This window comes from Pongo abelii, chromosome 16, assembly GCF_028885655.2.
Source record: "Pongo abelii isolate AG06213 chromosome 16, NHGRI_mPonAbe1-v2.0_pri, whole genome shotgun sequence".
Lineage (NCBI taxonomy): Eukaryota > Metazoa > Chordata > Mammalia > Primates > Hominidae > Pongo > Pongo abelii.
Window position 1 is genome coordinate 58,987,703 of NC_072001.2, and position 17,424 is coordinate 59,005,126.

Below are 17,424 nucleotides of genomic sequence, written 5' to 3' on the forward strand. Positions count from 1 at the left end.
CATGTGTTTTTTCTACTTTACTGTATTAATACGATGAATTGCATTGATTAATTTTTTTAATGTTGAACAAATCTTGCATTCCTAGGAAAAATCCTACCTGGTGATATATTGCTACATCATGCTCAATTTCATTTTTGCATCTATGTTGAGGGATATTGGTTTTAAGTTTTCTTGTGATGTCTGTGTCTGGTTTGGGGATCAAGATAATATTAGCCTAATAAAATGAGTTGGGAAATACCCTCCATTTTCTGAATGCATTTGTGTAGAATTTGTATTTTTTTTTCCTTAAATGTCTGATAGCTGTATCCAGTGATACCATGTGGGCCTGGAGTTTTCTTTGTGGGAAGGACAAATTCAATTTAATTAACAACAAATTCAATTTCTTTCAATAATAAACATCTATTAAAGTTTTGTATTTGTTCTGTGGCTAGTTCTGTAATCTGTGTCTTTCAAGAATATTATCTACTTCATCTAAATTGTGTGTACTTCTTTATTGATATGAAATTGTACAAAATGTTTTCTTTTTATCTTTTTCATTTCCACGGGGTCTATAGCAATGCCCCAGTTTTCATTCTCATTACCAGTAATTAGTGCCTTCTCTCTAACTCTTGATCATTCTAGCTAGAGGTTTAAAACTTTAATTGATGTCTTCAAATAACAAGCTTTTGATTACAATAATTTTTTTCTACCATTGTCCACTTTCTCTTTTATTGATTTTGGCCCCTGTCTTTATTATTTCTTCCCTCTACTTATTTTAGAATTCATTCGCTCTTCTTTTTCTAATTTATTAAGGTCATTCATTTATATCTTGCTCCTTTTCTAAGTTAAGCATTTTAAAGACATAAACTTCCCTCTGAATATAACTTTAGCTGCATTCCACAATTGTGATATTGCTGTATTTTCATTTTCATTCAGTTCAAAATGTTTTCTTCTTTGACATATAGATTATTTAGAAGTATACTAATTAAATTCCAAATATTTGCAGTTTTTCTAGATCTTAATATTATTGGTTTCCAATTGAATTCCACTGTTCTCAAAGAACATCCTCTATATGATTTCAATCTGTTGAAAATCTCTGAAACTTGTCCTATGGACCCACACATGGTCTATGTTGATTAATATACCATGTGCATTTCAAAAGAATGTGGCTTATTGTTTTAAGGCCCAGAATATTGTGGCATCCAGACACTAGGGCAGCTCCTATTATCCCTACCTCCTAATATTCATGCTCTTTGTGTTCCTCTCCTCTTAAGCCTGGAACAGATCTATATATTCTAACCAACAGATTATGGCAAATGTGACAAAAAGTATGTGATTACATTACATAAGATTGTAATCCATCTTGCCAGGGGACTCTTGCTAGCTTTGAAGAAGCAAACTGGCAGCTTGTGAGCTGCTGAATGGCAAGAAGCTGAGACAGCCTCCAGCTGACAGCTAGCAAGAAATGGAAACGCTCAGACTGGCAGCATGCAAGGAACTGAATGCCACTAGCAACCACATTAGCTTGGAAGTGAATCCTTCCCTAAGCAAGCCTCAGCTAAGACCACAGCCCTACCAATACCTTAATGACAGCTGAAGTGAATTCCTATAATTTTATGTTGCCTCAGCATCCATATTGAATGTTAAGTTGGACATTTTTATACCAGAAGCAGGTCTTAGTCACCCTTAGCACAGTTTCCAGTTCTCTACCTCCTCTCAGCTCCTCAGTGTGGTCAATCCAGATAACTACCTTACACAACTGCCTCCTGGTAACCACCTCCCTAAGGAACAACTCTAAGGAACAACTAGATTCAACCTACTTGACTTGCTCCACTCACCCCATACTCCCAAGGACTGCAGAAATAAGCCACAGTAACCACCTCTCTGTGATGGTTAATATTGAGTGTCAACTTCATTAGACTGAAGGATGCAAAGTATTGTTCCTAGGTGTGTCTGTGAGGGTGTTGCCAAAGGAGATTAACATTTGAATCAGTGGACTGGGAGAGGCAGACACACCCTCAATCTGGGTGGGCACCATCTAATCAGCTGCCAGGGCAGCTAGAATAAAGCAGGCAGAACGTGGAAGGACTTGACTTGCTGAGTCTTCTGGCCTTCATTTTTCTCCCGTGCTGGATGCTTCCTGCCCTCGAACATCAGACTCCAAGTTCTTCAGCTTTTGGACTCTTGGACTTACACCAGTGATATGCTAGGGGCTCTTGTAACTTCGGCCACAGACTGAAGGCTGCATTGTTGGCTTCCCTATTTTTGAGGTTTTGGGACTCGGACTGGCTTCCTTGCTCCGCAGCCTGCAGATGGCCTATAGTGGGACTTCACTTTGTGATCATGTGAGTCAATTCTCCTACTAAATTCCCCTTCATATATACATCTATCCTATTAGTTCTGTCCCCCTAGAGAACCCTAATACTGATTTCTCAGACACAGCATGACTCCATGAAATTTGTGCCTACTTGCTCTAAACCCACCAATCACAACTCCCTGAGGGAAACCTGCTTGGAAAATGCCCTGGACCCCAATAAAAGCCTCAGCCCACAGGTCCCTTGTACTCTTTGCCCTGTTCTCCACCCACTAGTTGACTGTGCATGTCCTAGATGGCTCCCCACTTCCTGTTGGCCCTGGGAGGCATGCTGCCCTCTTCTCTCTGGCATCTGTAAGTAATAAACTGCTGTTATTTCATGTGTTTTGTTGAGTTGCCTCCCGTGTCTCACCTGACTGATACACTCGACCCTAACTTCTTTGTCAGGATTCTCCTAGAGAGTGGCTATCTGCTATTTTGGTAAGAATAAACTGGATACAGACAAGAGCTATAAGAGCATCTGCCAGGATATGCAAGTTTGCTGTGAGAGGGACATCTGGTCATAGGTCAGACACTTAGGCATGAGGGCACTTGCCAGGATAAAGAAATATCCATGAAAGGCACACTGTAAACATCTATGTCCAAATTCCTAGAGGCTCATCAGGGCAGGGCTAGAGTTTACAGCCACTCTCATGTGAGAGACTTCAAGACTGCAAAATTAGAAAAAATTAGAAAAAAAAATTGGAAAAAAAAATACAACAGCAGCTTTGCAAGACCCTGTAGCAGAGGACCCAGTTAAACAATGCAGGAACTTCTGAACCACAGAAACTATGAGACAATAAATGTATGTTCTTTTAAGCAACTAAGTTTGTGGTATTATTATTATTATTATTATTATTATTATTATTATTATTATTATTATTTGAGACGGAGTCTCACTCTGTCACCCAGGCTGGAGTGCAGTGCCCCATCTTGGCTCACTGCAACCTCTGCCTCCCGGGTTCATATCATTCTCCTGCCTCAGCCTCCCGAGTAGCTGGGACTACAGGTGCCCACCACCACACCTGGATAATTTTTTGTATTTTTAGTAGAGACAGGTTTCAAGGTGTTAGCCAGGATGGTCTCGATCTCCTGACCTTGTGATCCGCCCGCCTCGGCCTCCCAAAGTGCTGGGATTACAGGTGTGAGCCACCGCACCTGGCCAGCTTGTGGTAATATTATTATGCAGCAATAAACTAATACAGCCCATGTGTGGTCTATGCTAGTGAATGTACCATGTACACTTGAAAAGAATGTACATTTGAAAAGAAAGTTGTTAGAAATAGTGTTCTTTAGGTCAAAGTTGTTCATAATATTGTTCAAATTTATGTTTTTGATTTTTTTATTTAGTTGTTTTATCAACTGCTGAAAGAGAAGTGTTAATGCCTCCAACTATGATGGTGGGAGTTTTAAAAACTTCCCCTTTAATTCCGTCAAATTTTGATTCATATTTTTCTAAGTTCTTTTTAGCAGGCACACACACATTTATGATTGTTATATATTTCTGATTGACTTTACTCTTTAACATCATGAAATGTTTGAAAATTTTTGTGTTGAAATCTATTTTACCAGATACTAATATATCCACTTCAGTCTTTTTATGCTTACTGTTTGCATGGCATATCTTTTGGCGTCCGCTTTCTTTCAACTTAGCTATGTCTTTATATTTTAAGTGCATCATGTAAGACAGTATATAGTTGGGTCTTGTTTTTTAATTTATCCTAACAACCTCTGTCTCATATTTATTTTAATCCATTAATGTTCCATGTAATTATTGATATGATTGGATTTAGTCTACCAGGTTTATTGTTTGTTTTCCATTGTCCCTGCCCTTTATGTTGTTTTTTTGTTTGTTTTTGAGATGGAGTTTCACTTCTGTCACCTAGGCTGAAGTGCAGTGGCATAATCTTGGCTCACTGCAACCTCCATCTCCCAGGTTCAAGCAATTCTCCTGCCTCAGCCTCCTGAGTAGCTGGGATTACAGATGCCTGCCACCACACCCAGCTAATTTTTGTATTTTTAGTAGAGACAGGGTTTCACCATGTTGCCCAGGCTACTCTCGAACTCCTGACCTCAGGTGATCCACCCGCCTTAGCCTCCCAAAGTGTGGGGATTACAAGCATGAGCCACCGCACCCGGCCTCTTTTACTTTTTTTGTTCATTTGTTCCTCCTTTTCTGGCATTTTTTTTTTTTTTTTTTTTTTTTTTTTGATGTTTAGCTCTTTTGCCCGGGCTGGAGTGCAATGGTGTGATCTCAGCTCACTGCAACCTCCGCCTCCTGGGTTCAATTGATTCTCCTGCCTCAGCCTCCTGAGTAGTTGGGATTACAGACACGCACCACCACACCCAGCTAATTTTGTGTCTTAGTAGAGATGGGATTTCACCATGTTGGCCAGGCTGGTCTCAAACTCCTGCCCTCAGGTGATCCACTGGCCTCAGCCTCCCTAAGTGCTAGGATTACAGGCGTGGGCTACCACAACCGGCCTCAGTTACTTTTTTTAATCATTTGTTTCTCCTTTTCTGGCACTCTTTTTTTTTTTTTTTTGAGACAGGATCTCACTCTGTCGCCTAGGCTGGAGTGCAGTGGCATAATCATGGCTCATTGGAGCCTTGACCTCCTGGGCTCCAGCGATCCTCCAACCTCAGCCTCCTTTGTAGCTGGGACCACAGAGGCATACAACCACACCTGGCTAATTTTTTGACTTTTTGTAGTGACAGGGTCCCACTTTGTTGCCCAGGCTGGTCTTGAGCCTCTGGGCTCAAGTTCCTGGCTTTTTTGTTTATTTAGTTTTTCAACAACTTCATTTTAAAATTTCTACTGTTTTTTATCTATAATTTTTTGCATTTTTTTTTATTGGTTTCTCTGGATATTACAATATACATCATTAATCTTTTATTCAACTTATACTTAGTATTGTACCATTCTACCAAATAGGTCCATAACTTATACCTGCTCCATCCTTTATGTTATAGTTGTTTTATGTATTCCATTAACAAACAATATAAATCCTATAAAACAATATTTCAAGTTGTGATTTCAACAGGCGTATGTTTTATTTTAAAAAGGTATGATGATAAAAGCAAAACATGTTTTGTATATTCCCAGATATTTACTATTTTTGATGCTCTTTATTCCTTTCTCAGGACCTGAGTGTCTATCTGGTTTCAATTTTCTTCAGCTGAAAGGACTTTAAGATATCTTACAGCACAGGTCTGCCAATGATGAATTCTCTAGTTGTCTTTTTTTGGAAAATGTTATTCTGTCATCTTCCTTAAAGGATATTTTCACTGAATATAAAATTATGGATTGATGGTTGTTATTTTATTGTTCCATTTTCTCCTGGTCTCCATAGTTTTGGGTAGGAAGTCAGTAATTAATTGTAGTTCCCCATATATAAAGTGTCATATTTTTCTCTTTTTGTCAAGATTTTTCTCTTTATACTTGGCTTTCAACAGTTTGACTATTATGCACCTCATTGTGTTCTTAATGTTTATTATCCTGCTTGGTGTTTTTTAATACTATATAAATTTAATCAAATTTGGAAAAAAACTTGGCCAAAATTTCTTCAAAAAATATTTTGCCTTCTTTTCCCTTCCCCTTCTGTGTTAGACTGTAAGATATTATATAATGATATCCATGTTAGACTTTTATATATTAGCTAACAAATCCTCAAGGCTCTGTTTCTTTTTTCCCTCCAATCTTTGTCTCTCTCATCTCTCTCACCTTCCAACTGGGTAACAATTTCTACTGATCTATCTTTAAGTTCAGTTAATCTTTCCTCTTCTCCATTTGGCTGACAAATCTACCCAACAATTTTAATTTCAAATGCTGTATTTTTCACTCCTGAAATTTTCATTTTTTTATGGTTTCCATTTCATTTCATATTTTTAAAATTTATTGTGGGCATATTTTCTTTTCTCTACTAAAAATGCCTTCCATTTTCCTGGTTCTTTTTAGATAAGTAATTTTGCATTATATCCTGGACATATATTGTAAATGTTAAGTTTTGGAGACTGAATTTTGCTGCTGGTGTGTGTGTGTGTGTGTGTGTGTGTGTGTGTGTGTGTGTGTGTGTCTGCTTATCATTCTATGGTTTGGATATTTGTATACTCCAAATCGCATGTTGAAATTTGATTTCCAATGTGGGAATATTGAAAGATGGGTCTCGGTTGGAGGTATTAGGGTCATGGGAGCAAATCCCTCCTGAATAGATTAATGCCCTCCCTAGGGAGTGAGTGAGTTCTCATTCTATTTGTTCCTCTATATTTGTCAAAAAGAGGCTGGCACACCTCCCCCTTGCTTCCACTCTTGCCATGTGATTTCTTTGTGTACGCTAGGTCCCCTTCCCGTTTCCGTCATGACTTGAATGAAGCAGCCTGAGGCCCTCACTAGATGCAAAGGCCCAGTCTTGAACTTTCCACTCACCAAATCAACCTCTTTTCTTTACAAAATACACAGTCTTAGGAATTCTGTTATAGCAACACTAAACAGAATAAGACTATCATGCAATTAATCATCTTGTTTGGACAAGAGCCACAAATCCTGTTTTTGTTTGTTTTTTGAGACACGGTCTCACTTTGTCACCCAGGCTGGAGTGCATTGGCACAATCTTGGCTCACTGCAGCCTCAATCACCCAGACTCAAGCTATCCTCCTGACTCAGTCCCCCATGTAGCCGGGAGTACAGGCATGTGCCACCATGCCCAGCTGATTTTTTGTATTTTTTGTAGAGACAGGGTTTCACCATATTGCACAGGCTGGTCTCAAACTCCTGAGCTCAAGCAATCTGTCTGCCTCAGTTTCCCAAACCCCGTTTCTTAGGTAGTGACTGTGATCTCTGTTCAGATCTTTTGTCTTCAGCTGAGTTGCTGAGCTCTTCAGCTCTCTCCCTTCCAGAATCCTTACCATTGCCATGTTTTCTTCAGATTCAGAGATTCAGTAAATCAACAATTGGAAATATTATTCTACTTTCCACAACAACTTACTAATACTATTTGGTATGTATGTATGTATGTATGTATGTATGCATGCATGTTTGTATGTATTTTTGTTTTTGAGACAGAGGCTCACTCTGTTGCCCAGGCTGGAGTGCAGTGGCACAATCTTGGCTCACTGCAACCTCCGCCTCCTGTGTTCAAGCGATTTCTGGATAATTTCTGTATTTTTAGTAGAGACAGGGTTTCACCATGTTGGTCAGGCTGGTCTCAAATTCCTGACCCTCGACTGATCCGCCTGCCTTGGCCTCCCAAAGTGCTAAGATTACAGGCGTGAGCCACCATGCCTGGCCCTATTTGATTTTTAATTGAACCAAAGTTTGGATTCTGCTATTTTCCCAGGCCATGAAGACTACAATTTTTCCAGGTTCTGATTCTACCTGCCCTCAGACCAATTCATAATATCAGGAACTCACTCAGTACAATTCCCTTCTTCCAAATATGAACTCCCACCAGAATCTGCCTGCTCTGTTCACTCTCCATTGCCTTCAGGTTGCTGCTTTTTGTATTAAGTCCAGAGTTTATGGTTGTTATCTGCTAAAGGATTAGTCTGTTAGAATTTTGTAAATTTCCAGAAGCAGAGCTCAATAATGTATCTTGTGACTATTGCTATCATTTGTACTCCTGCCTAATTTCACAAATTTAGTAATTCAGATACCAAGAGATTTAGTAAACCACCAACTGGTAATATTATTATTATACTTTCCACAACAATTTACTAATACTATTTGATTTTTAATTTAACCAAAGTTTGGAAAAAACTAATTAACAAATGCAAAGTTTTAAAATTATAATCCAAATTGATATACTTACCTAGCTCCCAATATATCCTTCTTGGCAAGGCCTATTCCGGCTATAACTTTTACTCTCACAATTCGTGAATTTTCCTAAAATACAAAAATTTAGATTTCATTTTCACGTACTTATAAGTTAACTAAGACACAATCTTTTAAAAAATATATATCAAATAAAGTAATTAGGATATTAAAATTAATTGAAGAATCTTTTTCAATAATTAATTTTATTAAAAGTTACACAGGAAAAAAAGAAAATTATTTGTAGATGACCTGATTATTTACAAAGATAAGCAAAAACTTGAGTCAACTTATTACACTGAATAAGAATTTATCACTGCGCTCAAGAAAATCTAAAGCCAAAGTATTGCAACTAATATGAATTTCCAATTATTGCTATATATGTACACAAAATCGAAAGTTCATAACCATTTGGCTTTTGAGTTTTTTTTGAGACAGAGTCTCACTCTGTTGCCCAGGCTGGAGTGCAGTGGTGTGATCCTGGCTCAGTGCAACCTCTGCCTCCCGGGTTCAAGCGATTCTCATGCCTCAACCTCCTGAGTAGCTGAGATTACAGGCATGCGCCACCATGCCCAGGTAATTTTTCTATTTTTAGTAGAGACAGGGTTTCACCGTTGGCTGGGCTGGTCTCGAACTCCTGACCTCAGGTGATCTGCCTGCCTCAGCCTCCTAAAATGTTGAGATTACAGGTGTGAGACACTGCACCCAGCCCATAATCATCTGTAATAACTACTTAGAAAAGGTTATTTTTTAAATCCCATTCAACAGACAACAGAGTGTATGATAATGTGTGGATACTGTAATGTATCAAATATTAAATATCTTTGATATGATGGCATTGAGGTTTTATAAAGAGTGTCTTAGATTTAGGAGATACATATTGAAGTGCTTAGGGATAAAGTATCATAAAGCTTGCAACTTATTTTCAAATAACTTAGCAAATAAAAACTTGAACATAACTATGCTGTGTGTGTGTGTGTGTGTGTGTGTGTGTATGTGTGTGTATACAAATAAAGGGGAATAAGCAAAATGTTACCAATTTGTGGATCTAGTTCTTGGGTATACAGGTGTATACTGTACTACTTATATTACTCGTTTAACTGTTCTGTAGGTTTGAAATTGTTCAAAATAAAAAGGTAAGAAAATATAATAAAACATTATGCATATTTTTTTAAAAATTCACAAGTTACAAAACTATTAGAACAGAAATAAAATTAATAAGAAATATAAAAAACCTTCATAGATAACATTATAAAATATTGCTAGTTATGCTGGCACACACCTATAATCACAGCACTTTGGGAGGCCAACGTGAGAGAACTGCTTGAGCCCAGGAGTTCAAGACCAGCCTAGGCAATATAACAAGACCCCATCCCTCCAAAAAATAAGCCAGGCATGATAACTTGTGTCTGTAATCCCAACTACTAGAGAGGCTGAGGCAGGAGGATTGCCTGAATTTGAGGTAACAGTGAGCTATAAACACCACTGCACTCCAGCCTGGGTGACAGAGCAAGACCTTATTTTTAAAAATTTATAAAATATTGAAGAATGTAAAGAAGCCTTCAATAAATGGAGAAATCCACTATGTTTATGTGTGAAAATATTTAATATTATTATCTTTTTTCTCCAAAGTAATCTATAAATTTAATGCTATTCCCACTCTCCCTTCAAATATTTTCATGGATCTTTACAAATAATTCCAAAATTCATAGAGAGGAGTAAAAATGAGTAAAGAAGTAAACAATAACATTCAATCACTATCTTATACTAAAATATAAAACCAAATTCCAGATAAAGTCTAAAAGTGAAAAGAAATTTTTAAAAGTTCATTTAAAATTTTAGAATAGTTCTTTAGCATTTGGAAAGATTTAAAAAAATACAACCTTAATGGCAAAAATTATTAAATTCCACAATAATAAAATTATGTACCATTAGTATGAGAAAAAATATCATGCGCAAAATGAAAAAAACAAGGGGATATTTTAGATACTTCTTCCTGCAGACATATCTAAAATATCTACAGAAGTATCTAAAATATACATCGAGACAAATGATAATTATCCAGAATATGTGAATAACTCCTAAAAATCAATATGTAAAATATAATTAACCTAGTACAAGATACCATATAGAATGGCTAAGAAATACATGAAAAGATAATCTCACCAGTTAGCAGAAAGAGCTCTAATGCACTGTTGGTGGGAGTGTAAATTGATGGATCATTCTAAAGAGATGTTTGACATGCTTACTAAAGTTCTAAAACAAAAACCCAGGAACTGTATTTTTAGATGTTTCCCTAGATAAATGTACATCTATGTACACAAGGACTTAAGTACAACAGTATTTACAGGAGCATTTTTTAAGATTAACAAATATGGAGGAGGAGGCGGAGCAAGATGGTTCATTAGAACCCTCCAGTGAGAGTCCCCACCAAGGAACATCAAATTAAACAATTATTCTAACAAGAAGGCACCTACATAAGAACCAAAAATCAGGTGACTGATCACAGTACCTAGTTTTAACATCGTATCAAGGAAAGAGGCATTGAAGAGGGTAGGAAAGACAGTCTTGAATTGCCCACACCACCCCTCCCACATGCCCTGGCAGTGTAGTGTGGTGGCTGAGAGAGAATCTATGCCTTTGCGGGACGAAGGGCAAAGTGATTGTGGTACTTTGCATTGGAACTCAGTGCTGCCCTGTCACAGTGGAAGGCAACACAGGGCAGAAGTCAGCTGGCACCCATGGAGGGAGTATTTAGACCAGCCTCAGCCAGAGGGGAATCATCCATCCCAGCAGTTTAAGGCTAAGTTTGGGCAAGCCTTGCCCCTGTAGGTTAAAGCATTCCGAGATCCTAAATAAACTTAAAAGGCAGTCCAGACCATAAGGACTGCAGTCCCTGAGCAAGTCCTGGTACTGTGCTGGGCTTGGAGCCAGTAGATTTGGGATGCACATGAACCAGTGAGACACCAGACGGGGCGGCCAAGGGTGTGCTTGTGTCACCCCTCCTCCAACTTCAGACAGCACAGTTCATAGTTCCAGGAGGAGAGGTAAGAGTAGGGGAGACTATGTTCTCCAACTTGGATACCAGCACAGCCACAATAAAATAAAGCAGCAACCAGAGTCTTGAAGCCCCCATTCTAGGTCATAACTCCCAGACATTTCTAGACCCATCCTGGGCCAGAGGGGAACCCGTCACCCTGAAGAAAAGGACCCAGTCCTGCCAGATGTCACTACCTGCTGACTAAAGACCTCTTGGGCCTTGAATAAACATCAGGGGTAGCCAGGCAGCAGTTGCCACAGGCCTTGGGCAAGACTCAGTATTATGCTGACTTCGGGTGTGATCCAACACATTCCCAGCTGTGGCGGCCACAGGGAGACTCCTGCTTAAGCAAAGGAGAGGGAAAAGTAAAAAAAAATTGTCTGCAACTTGGGTACCAGCTCAGTGACAGTAAAATAAAGCACCAATCAGACTCCTAAAGTCACTGATTCCTGGCCTTAGCTCCGAGAGGGCATTTCTAGACCCACTCTGGGCCAGAAGGAAACCCACTGCCCTAAAGGGAGAGACCCAGGCCTGGCAGGACTCACCATCTACTGATTAAAGAGACCTTGAGCCCTTAATAAATATCAGCAGTAGCCAGACTATAGTAGCCACAGGTCTGGGGCAGTGGTGGCCATGGGCAGAGACTCTGTCTGCTTGAGAAAATCAAAGGGAAGAATAAAAAGGACTTTGTCTTGTAACCTGGGTACCATGACAACCCCAGTGAAATAAAGCACCAAGCAGATTCCTAAAGTCCCTAATCCCAGGCCCCAACTCCTGGACAGCATTTCTAGACCCACCGTGGGCCAGAAGGGAACCTACTGCACTGAAGAGAAAGACCCAGTCCTGGCAAATTCATCTCCTGCTGACTGAAGAGCCATTGGGTCTTAAATAAACACAAGCGGTAGCCAGGAAATAGTCACCACAAGCCTTAGGCAAAATCCAGTACTGTGTTGGCTTCAGGTGTGACCCAACACAGTCCCAGTGATGGTGGCTACAGGATTGTGTCACCCTTCTGCCAACTCCAGGCAGCTAAGAACAGAGAGAGAGAGACAGAGAGAAAGGGAGAGACTCCAATTGGTTGGGGGAAAATAAGAGAACAAGACTCTCTGCCTGGTAATCCAGGGAATTCTCCCAGATCTTACCCAAGACCAGCAAGTTGGTGCCTCTATGAGACTAGAAGAGTCACATCATTAATGGCCTTGGGGTACCCCCTAATATGCTCACATATGGCTTCAGTGACCAAAGACTTAAGATTCCCTCTGAATACTTGGAAAACCTTCTCAAGAAGGATGGGTACGAACCAGCCCAGACTGTGAAGATTAGAATAAATACTTAACTCTTTAATGTTCAGACATTAGTGAACATCCACAAGCATCAACATCATCCAGGACAACATGATCTCACCAAACTAAATAGGGCACCAGTGACCAATTCCAGAGGGACAGAGATATGTGAACTCTCAGATAAATCAAAATAGCTGTTCTGAGGAAGCTCAATGAAATACAAGAAAACTCAAAGAAGGATCTCAGGATCCTATCAAATAAATTTAACAAAGAGATTAAAAACCTCTTTGATTCTTATAAAGAATCAAGCAGAATTCTGGAGTTGAAAAAATTAATTGGCAAACTGAAGAATGCATCAGAATCTCTCAATGGCAGAATTGATCATGCAGAAGAAAGAATTAGCGAGCTTGAAGACAGGTTATTTGAAAATATACCGTGAGAGGAGTAAAAATAAAAAAAGAATAAAAGTAACAAAGCATGCCTACAGGATCTAGAAAATAGCCTCAAAAGGGCAAAGTTAAGAGTTATTGGGCCGGGCATGGTGGCTCATGCCTGTAATCCCAGCACTTTCGGAGGCCGAGGCGAGTGGATCTCTTGAGGTTAGGAGTTCGAGACTAGTCTGTCCAACATGGCTAAACCCTGTCTCCACTAAAAATACAAAAATTAGCCAGGCGTGGCAGCGTGCACCTGTAATCCCAGATACTCAGGAGGCTGAGGCAGAAGAAATGCTTGAATCTGGGAGGCAGAGGCTGCAGTCGGCAGAGATTGTGCCACTGCACTCCAGCCTGGGCAACACGGTGAGACTCCGTCTCAAAAAAAAAAAAAGACTTATTAGCTTTAAAGAGGAGGTAGCAAGAGAGACTGGGGTAGAAAGTTTATTCAGAGAAATAATAACAGAGAACTTTCTAAGTCTAGAGAAAGGTATCAATATTCAGGCACAGGAAGGTTATAGAATATCAAGCAGATTTAACCCAAAGAAGACTACCTTAAGACATTTAGTAACCAAACTCCCAAAGGCCAGAGATAAAGAATGGATCTTAGAAGCAGCAAGAGAAAATTAAAAACAAAACAAAACAAAACAAAAAACAAAGGAGCTCCAATACATCTGGCAGCAGGTTTCTGAGTGGACACCTAATAGGCAGGAGACAGTGGCATGATTTATTTAAAGTGCTGAAGGAAAAAATTTTTATTGTAGAATAGTATATCCGGAGAAAATAACCTTCAAACATAAAGGAGAAATAAAGACTTTCCTGGACAAACAAAAGCTGAGGGATTTAATCAACATCAGACCTAGCCTTCAAGAAATGCTAAAGGGTGTCCCACAGTCTAAAAGAAAAGGATATTAACAAGCGATAAGAAATCATCTGAAGGTACAAAATTCACAGGTAACAGTAAGTACACAGACAAATACAGAATATTTTATCACTGTAATTGTGGTGTGTAAACTACTTATATCTTGAGCAGAAAGCCTAAAAGATTAACCTATCAAAAATAATAACTACAACAATTTCTAAAGACATAGACAATAAGACAAAAATAGAAACAATAAAAAAGTTAAAAAGCAAGGAGGATAAAGTGTAGAGTTTTTATTAGTTTTCTCTTTTCTTGTTTGTTTTTGCAATCAGAGTTAAACTGTCATCAGTTTAAAATAATGCATTGTAAGATGTTAATTGCAACCCTCATGTAACATCAAGTTAAAAAATCTACAACAGACACACAATAGATAAACCAAGAAATTAAAGCATACCACTAAAGAAAACACTTTCACAAAAAGGACCACAAAACAACCAGAAAACAAATTAAAAATGGCAGAAGTCCTTACTTATCAATAATAACAATGAATGTAAGTGAACTAAACTCTCCAATCAAAAGACATAGAGTGGTTGATGGATTAACAAAACAGTACCCAACAATATGTTGCATACAAGAAACACACTTCACCTATAAAGACACACATAGACTGAAAATAAAGGGACAGAGAAACTATTCCATGCCAATGAAAACCAAAAAGAGCAGGAATAGCTATATCAGATCAAATAGATTTCAATACAAAAACTAAAAAAAGAGACAAAAAAGGTTATTACACAATGATACAAGGATCATTTCAGCAAGAAGATACAACAATTGTAAATACATATGCATCCAACACTGAAATACCCAGTTATATAAAGCAAATATTGTTAAAGTCAAAGAGTCAGCTAGACTTCAATATAGTAATAGTTGGAAATTTCAATATCCCACTTTCGGCACTGGATAGATCATTCAGACAGAAAATCAACAAAGAAATGTTGGACTTAATCTGCACTGTAAACCAAATGGACCTAATAGATATTTACAGAACATTTCATCCAATGGCTGCATAATACATATTCTTCTCCTTGGCATATGGATCATTCTCAAGGATAAACCATATGTTAGCCACAAAACAAGTCTTTAAAAATTCAGCTAGGCACAATGGTTCATGCCTGTAATTCCAACACTTTGGGACGCCAAGATGGGAGGACTTCTTGGGCCCAGGAGTTTGAAACCAGCCTGGGCAACATAGTCAGACCCTATCTCTTAAAAACAAACAAAAACAACAACAACAACAAAAACCAGGCAGAGTGGTACTCCCAGCTCATCAGGAGGCTGAGATGGGAGGATCACTTGAGCCCAAGAGTTGAGGCTACAGGGAGCCATGACTGTGCCACTGCAGTCCAGCCTGGTCAACAGAGTAGCCCTGTCTTGAAAAAGAAAAAAATTAAAAAAATTAAAATCTTAAAAGTATCTTCTCTGACTACAATGGAATAAAACTAGAAATCAATAACAAGAGGAACTTGGAAATAATACAAACAAATGGAAATTAAACAGTATGCTCCTGAATGATCGGCAGATCAATGAAAAAATTAAGAAGGATATTAAATAATTTCTTGAAACAAATAATAATGGAAACACAACATAGCACACCTATGGAATAGAGCAAAAGCAGTACTAAAAGAGAAGCTTATAGCTATAAGTACCTACATGAAAAAGTAGAAAAACTTCAAAAAAACAACCTAGCTATGCATCTTAAAGAACTAGAAAAGCAAGAGCAAACCAACTCCAAAATTAGTAGAAGAAAAGAAATAATAAAGATCCAAGCAGAAATAAATGAAATTGAAACAAAGAATATAATACAAAGAATCAACAAAATGAAATGTTGGTGTTTTGAAAAGATAAACAAAATAGACAAAACTTTAACTAGACTAAGGAGAGAAGGCCCAAATAAATAAAATCACAGATGAAAAAGGAGACATTACAACTGACACCACAGAAATTCAAAGGATCATTAGAGACTACTGCAAACAACTATATGCCAATAAATTATAAAACCTAAAGGAAATGGATAAATTCCTATACACATACAACCTTCCAAGATTGAACCATGAAGAAATCCAAAACATAAAAAGACCAGTAACAAATAATGAGGTTGAAGCTGTAGTAAAGTCTCCCAGCAAAGAGAAGCCTAGGACCTGATGGCTTCACTGCCAAATTCTACCAAATATTTAAAGAAGAATTAATACCAATCCTACTCAAACTATTTCAAAAAATAGAGGAGGAGGAATACTTTCCATACTCATTCTATAAGGCCAATATTACTCTGATATCAAAACCAGACAAAGATCCATTGAAAAAAGAAAACTACAGGCCAATATCTCTGATAAACATTGATGCAAAAATCCGTAATAAAATACTAGCAAACCAAATTTGACAACACATTGAAAAAAAATCATTCATCGTGACCAAGTGGGATTCATATCAGGGATGAAAGGATGGTTCAACATACACAAATGAAAGTCAAACATCATATCAACAGAATGGAGGACAAAACCCATATGATCATTTCAACTGATGCTGAAAAAGTATTTGATAAATTTCAACATCTCTTCATGATTAAAAAACCCTCAAAAACCTGACTATAGATGGAACATAGCTCAACATAATAAAAGCCATATATGACAGATCCACAGCTAGTGCCATGGTAAATGGGGAGAAACCGAAAGCCTTTCCTCTATGATCTGGAACAAGATAAAGATGTCCATTTCTTTTCTTTTCTTTTTTTTTTTTTTTTTTTTTGAGATGGAGTCTTGCTCTGTCACCCAGGCTAGAGTGCAGTGGCACAATCTCAGCTCACTGCAACCTCTGCCTCCCAGGTTCAAACGATTCTCCTGCCTCAGCCTCCCGACTAGCTGGGACTACAGGTGTGTGCCACCACACCCGGGTAATTTTTGTATTTTTAGTAGAGACAGGGTTTCACCACATTAGCCAGGCTGGTCTCGAACTCCTGACCTCGGGCAATCCACCCACCTCGGCCTCTCAAAGTGCTGGGATTACAGGCGTGTGCCAATGTGTCCGGCCGCCCACTTTTACCACTATTATTGAATATAGTACTGGAAGTCCTAGCTAGAGAAATCAGATAAGAAAAAGAAAGGGAAGCTAAATTAGAAAGGAAGACATCAAATTGTTCTTATTTGAGAATGATATGAACTTATATTTGGAAAGCCTAAAGACTCCACCCAAAAGCTGTTAGAACTGATAAACACATTCAGTAAAGTTGCAGGATACAAAATCAATATACAAAAAATCAGTAGCATTTATTTTAATTTAAGAAACAAGGCATTAAATCAGTAGCATTTTTATATGCCAACAGTGAACAATCTGAAAAAGAAATCAAGAACGTAATTCCCAGTTACAATCCCTACAAATAAAATTAAACAACCAGGAATAAACTTTACCAAAGAAGTGAGAGATCTCTACAATGAAAACTATAGATGAAAGAAATAGAAGACGACACCAAAAAAAAAAGGGAAAAATATTCCATGTTCATGGATTGGAACAATCAATATTGTTAAAATGTCCCTACTACCCAAAGCAATCTACAGATTCAATGCAACTCCTATCACAATACCAATGACACACTTCACAGAAACAGAAAAAACAA

The 17,424-nt window shown here is 38.2% G+C and overlaps 1 protein-coding gene across 1 annotated transcript in view; it reads right to left on the reverse strand.

Moving 5' to 3' along the window:
* Nucleotides 1-17,424, reverse strand: part of NEDD4 (NEDD4 E3 ubiquitin protein ligase) — a 165,615-nt gene that overhangs the window by 132,155 nt on the left and 16,036 nt on the right. Inside the window, exon 2 of the mRNA XM_024232665.3 lies at nucleotides 8,140-8,213. Within this exon, the coding sequence (XP_024088433.1) occupies nucleotides 8,140-8,213 (74 nt within the window). The remainder of the gene's footprint in view (nucleotides 1-8,139; nucleotides 8,214-17,424) is intronic.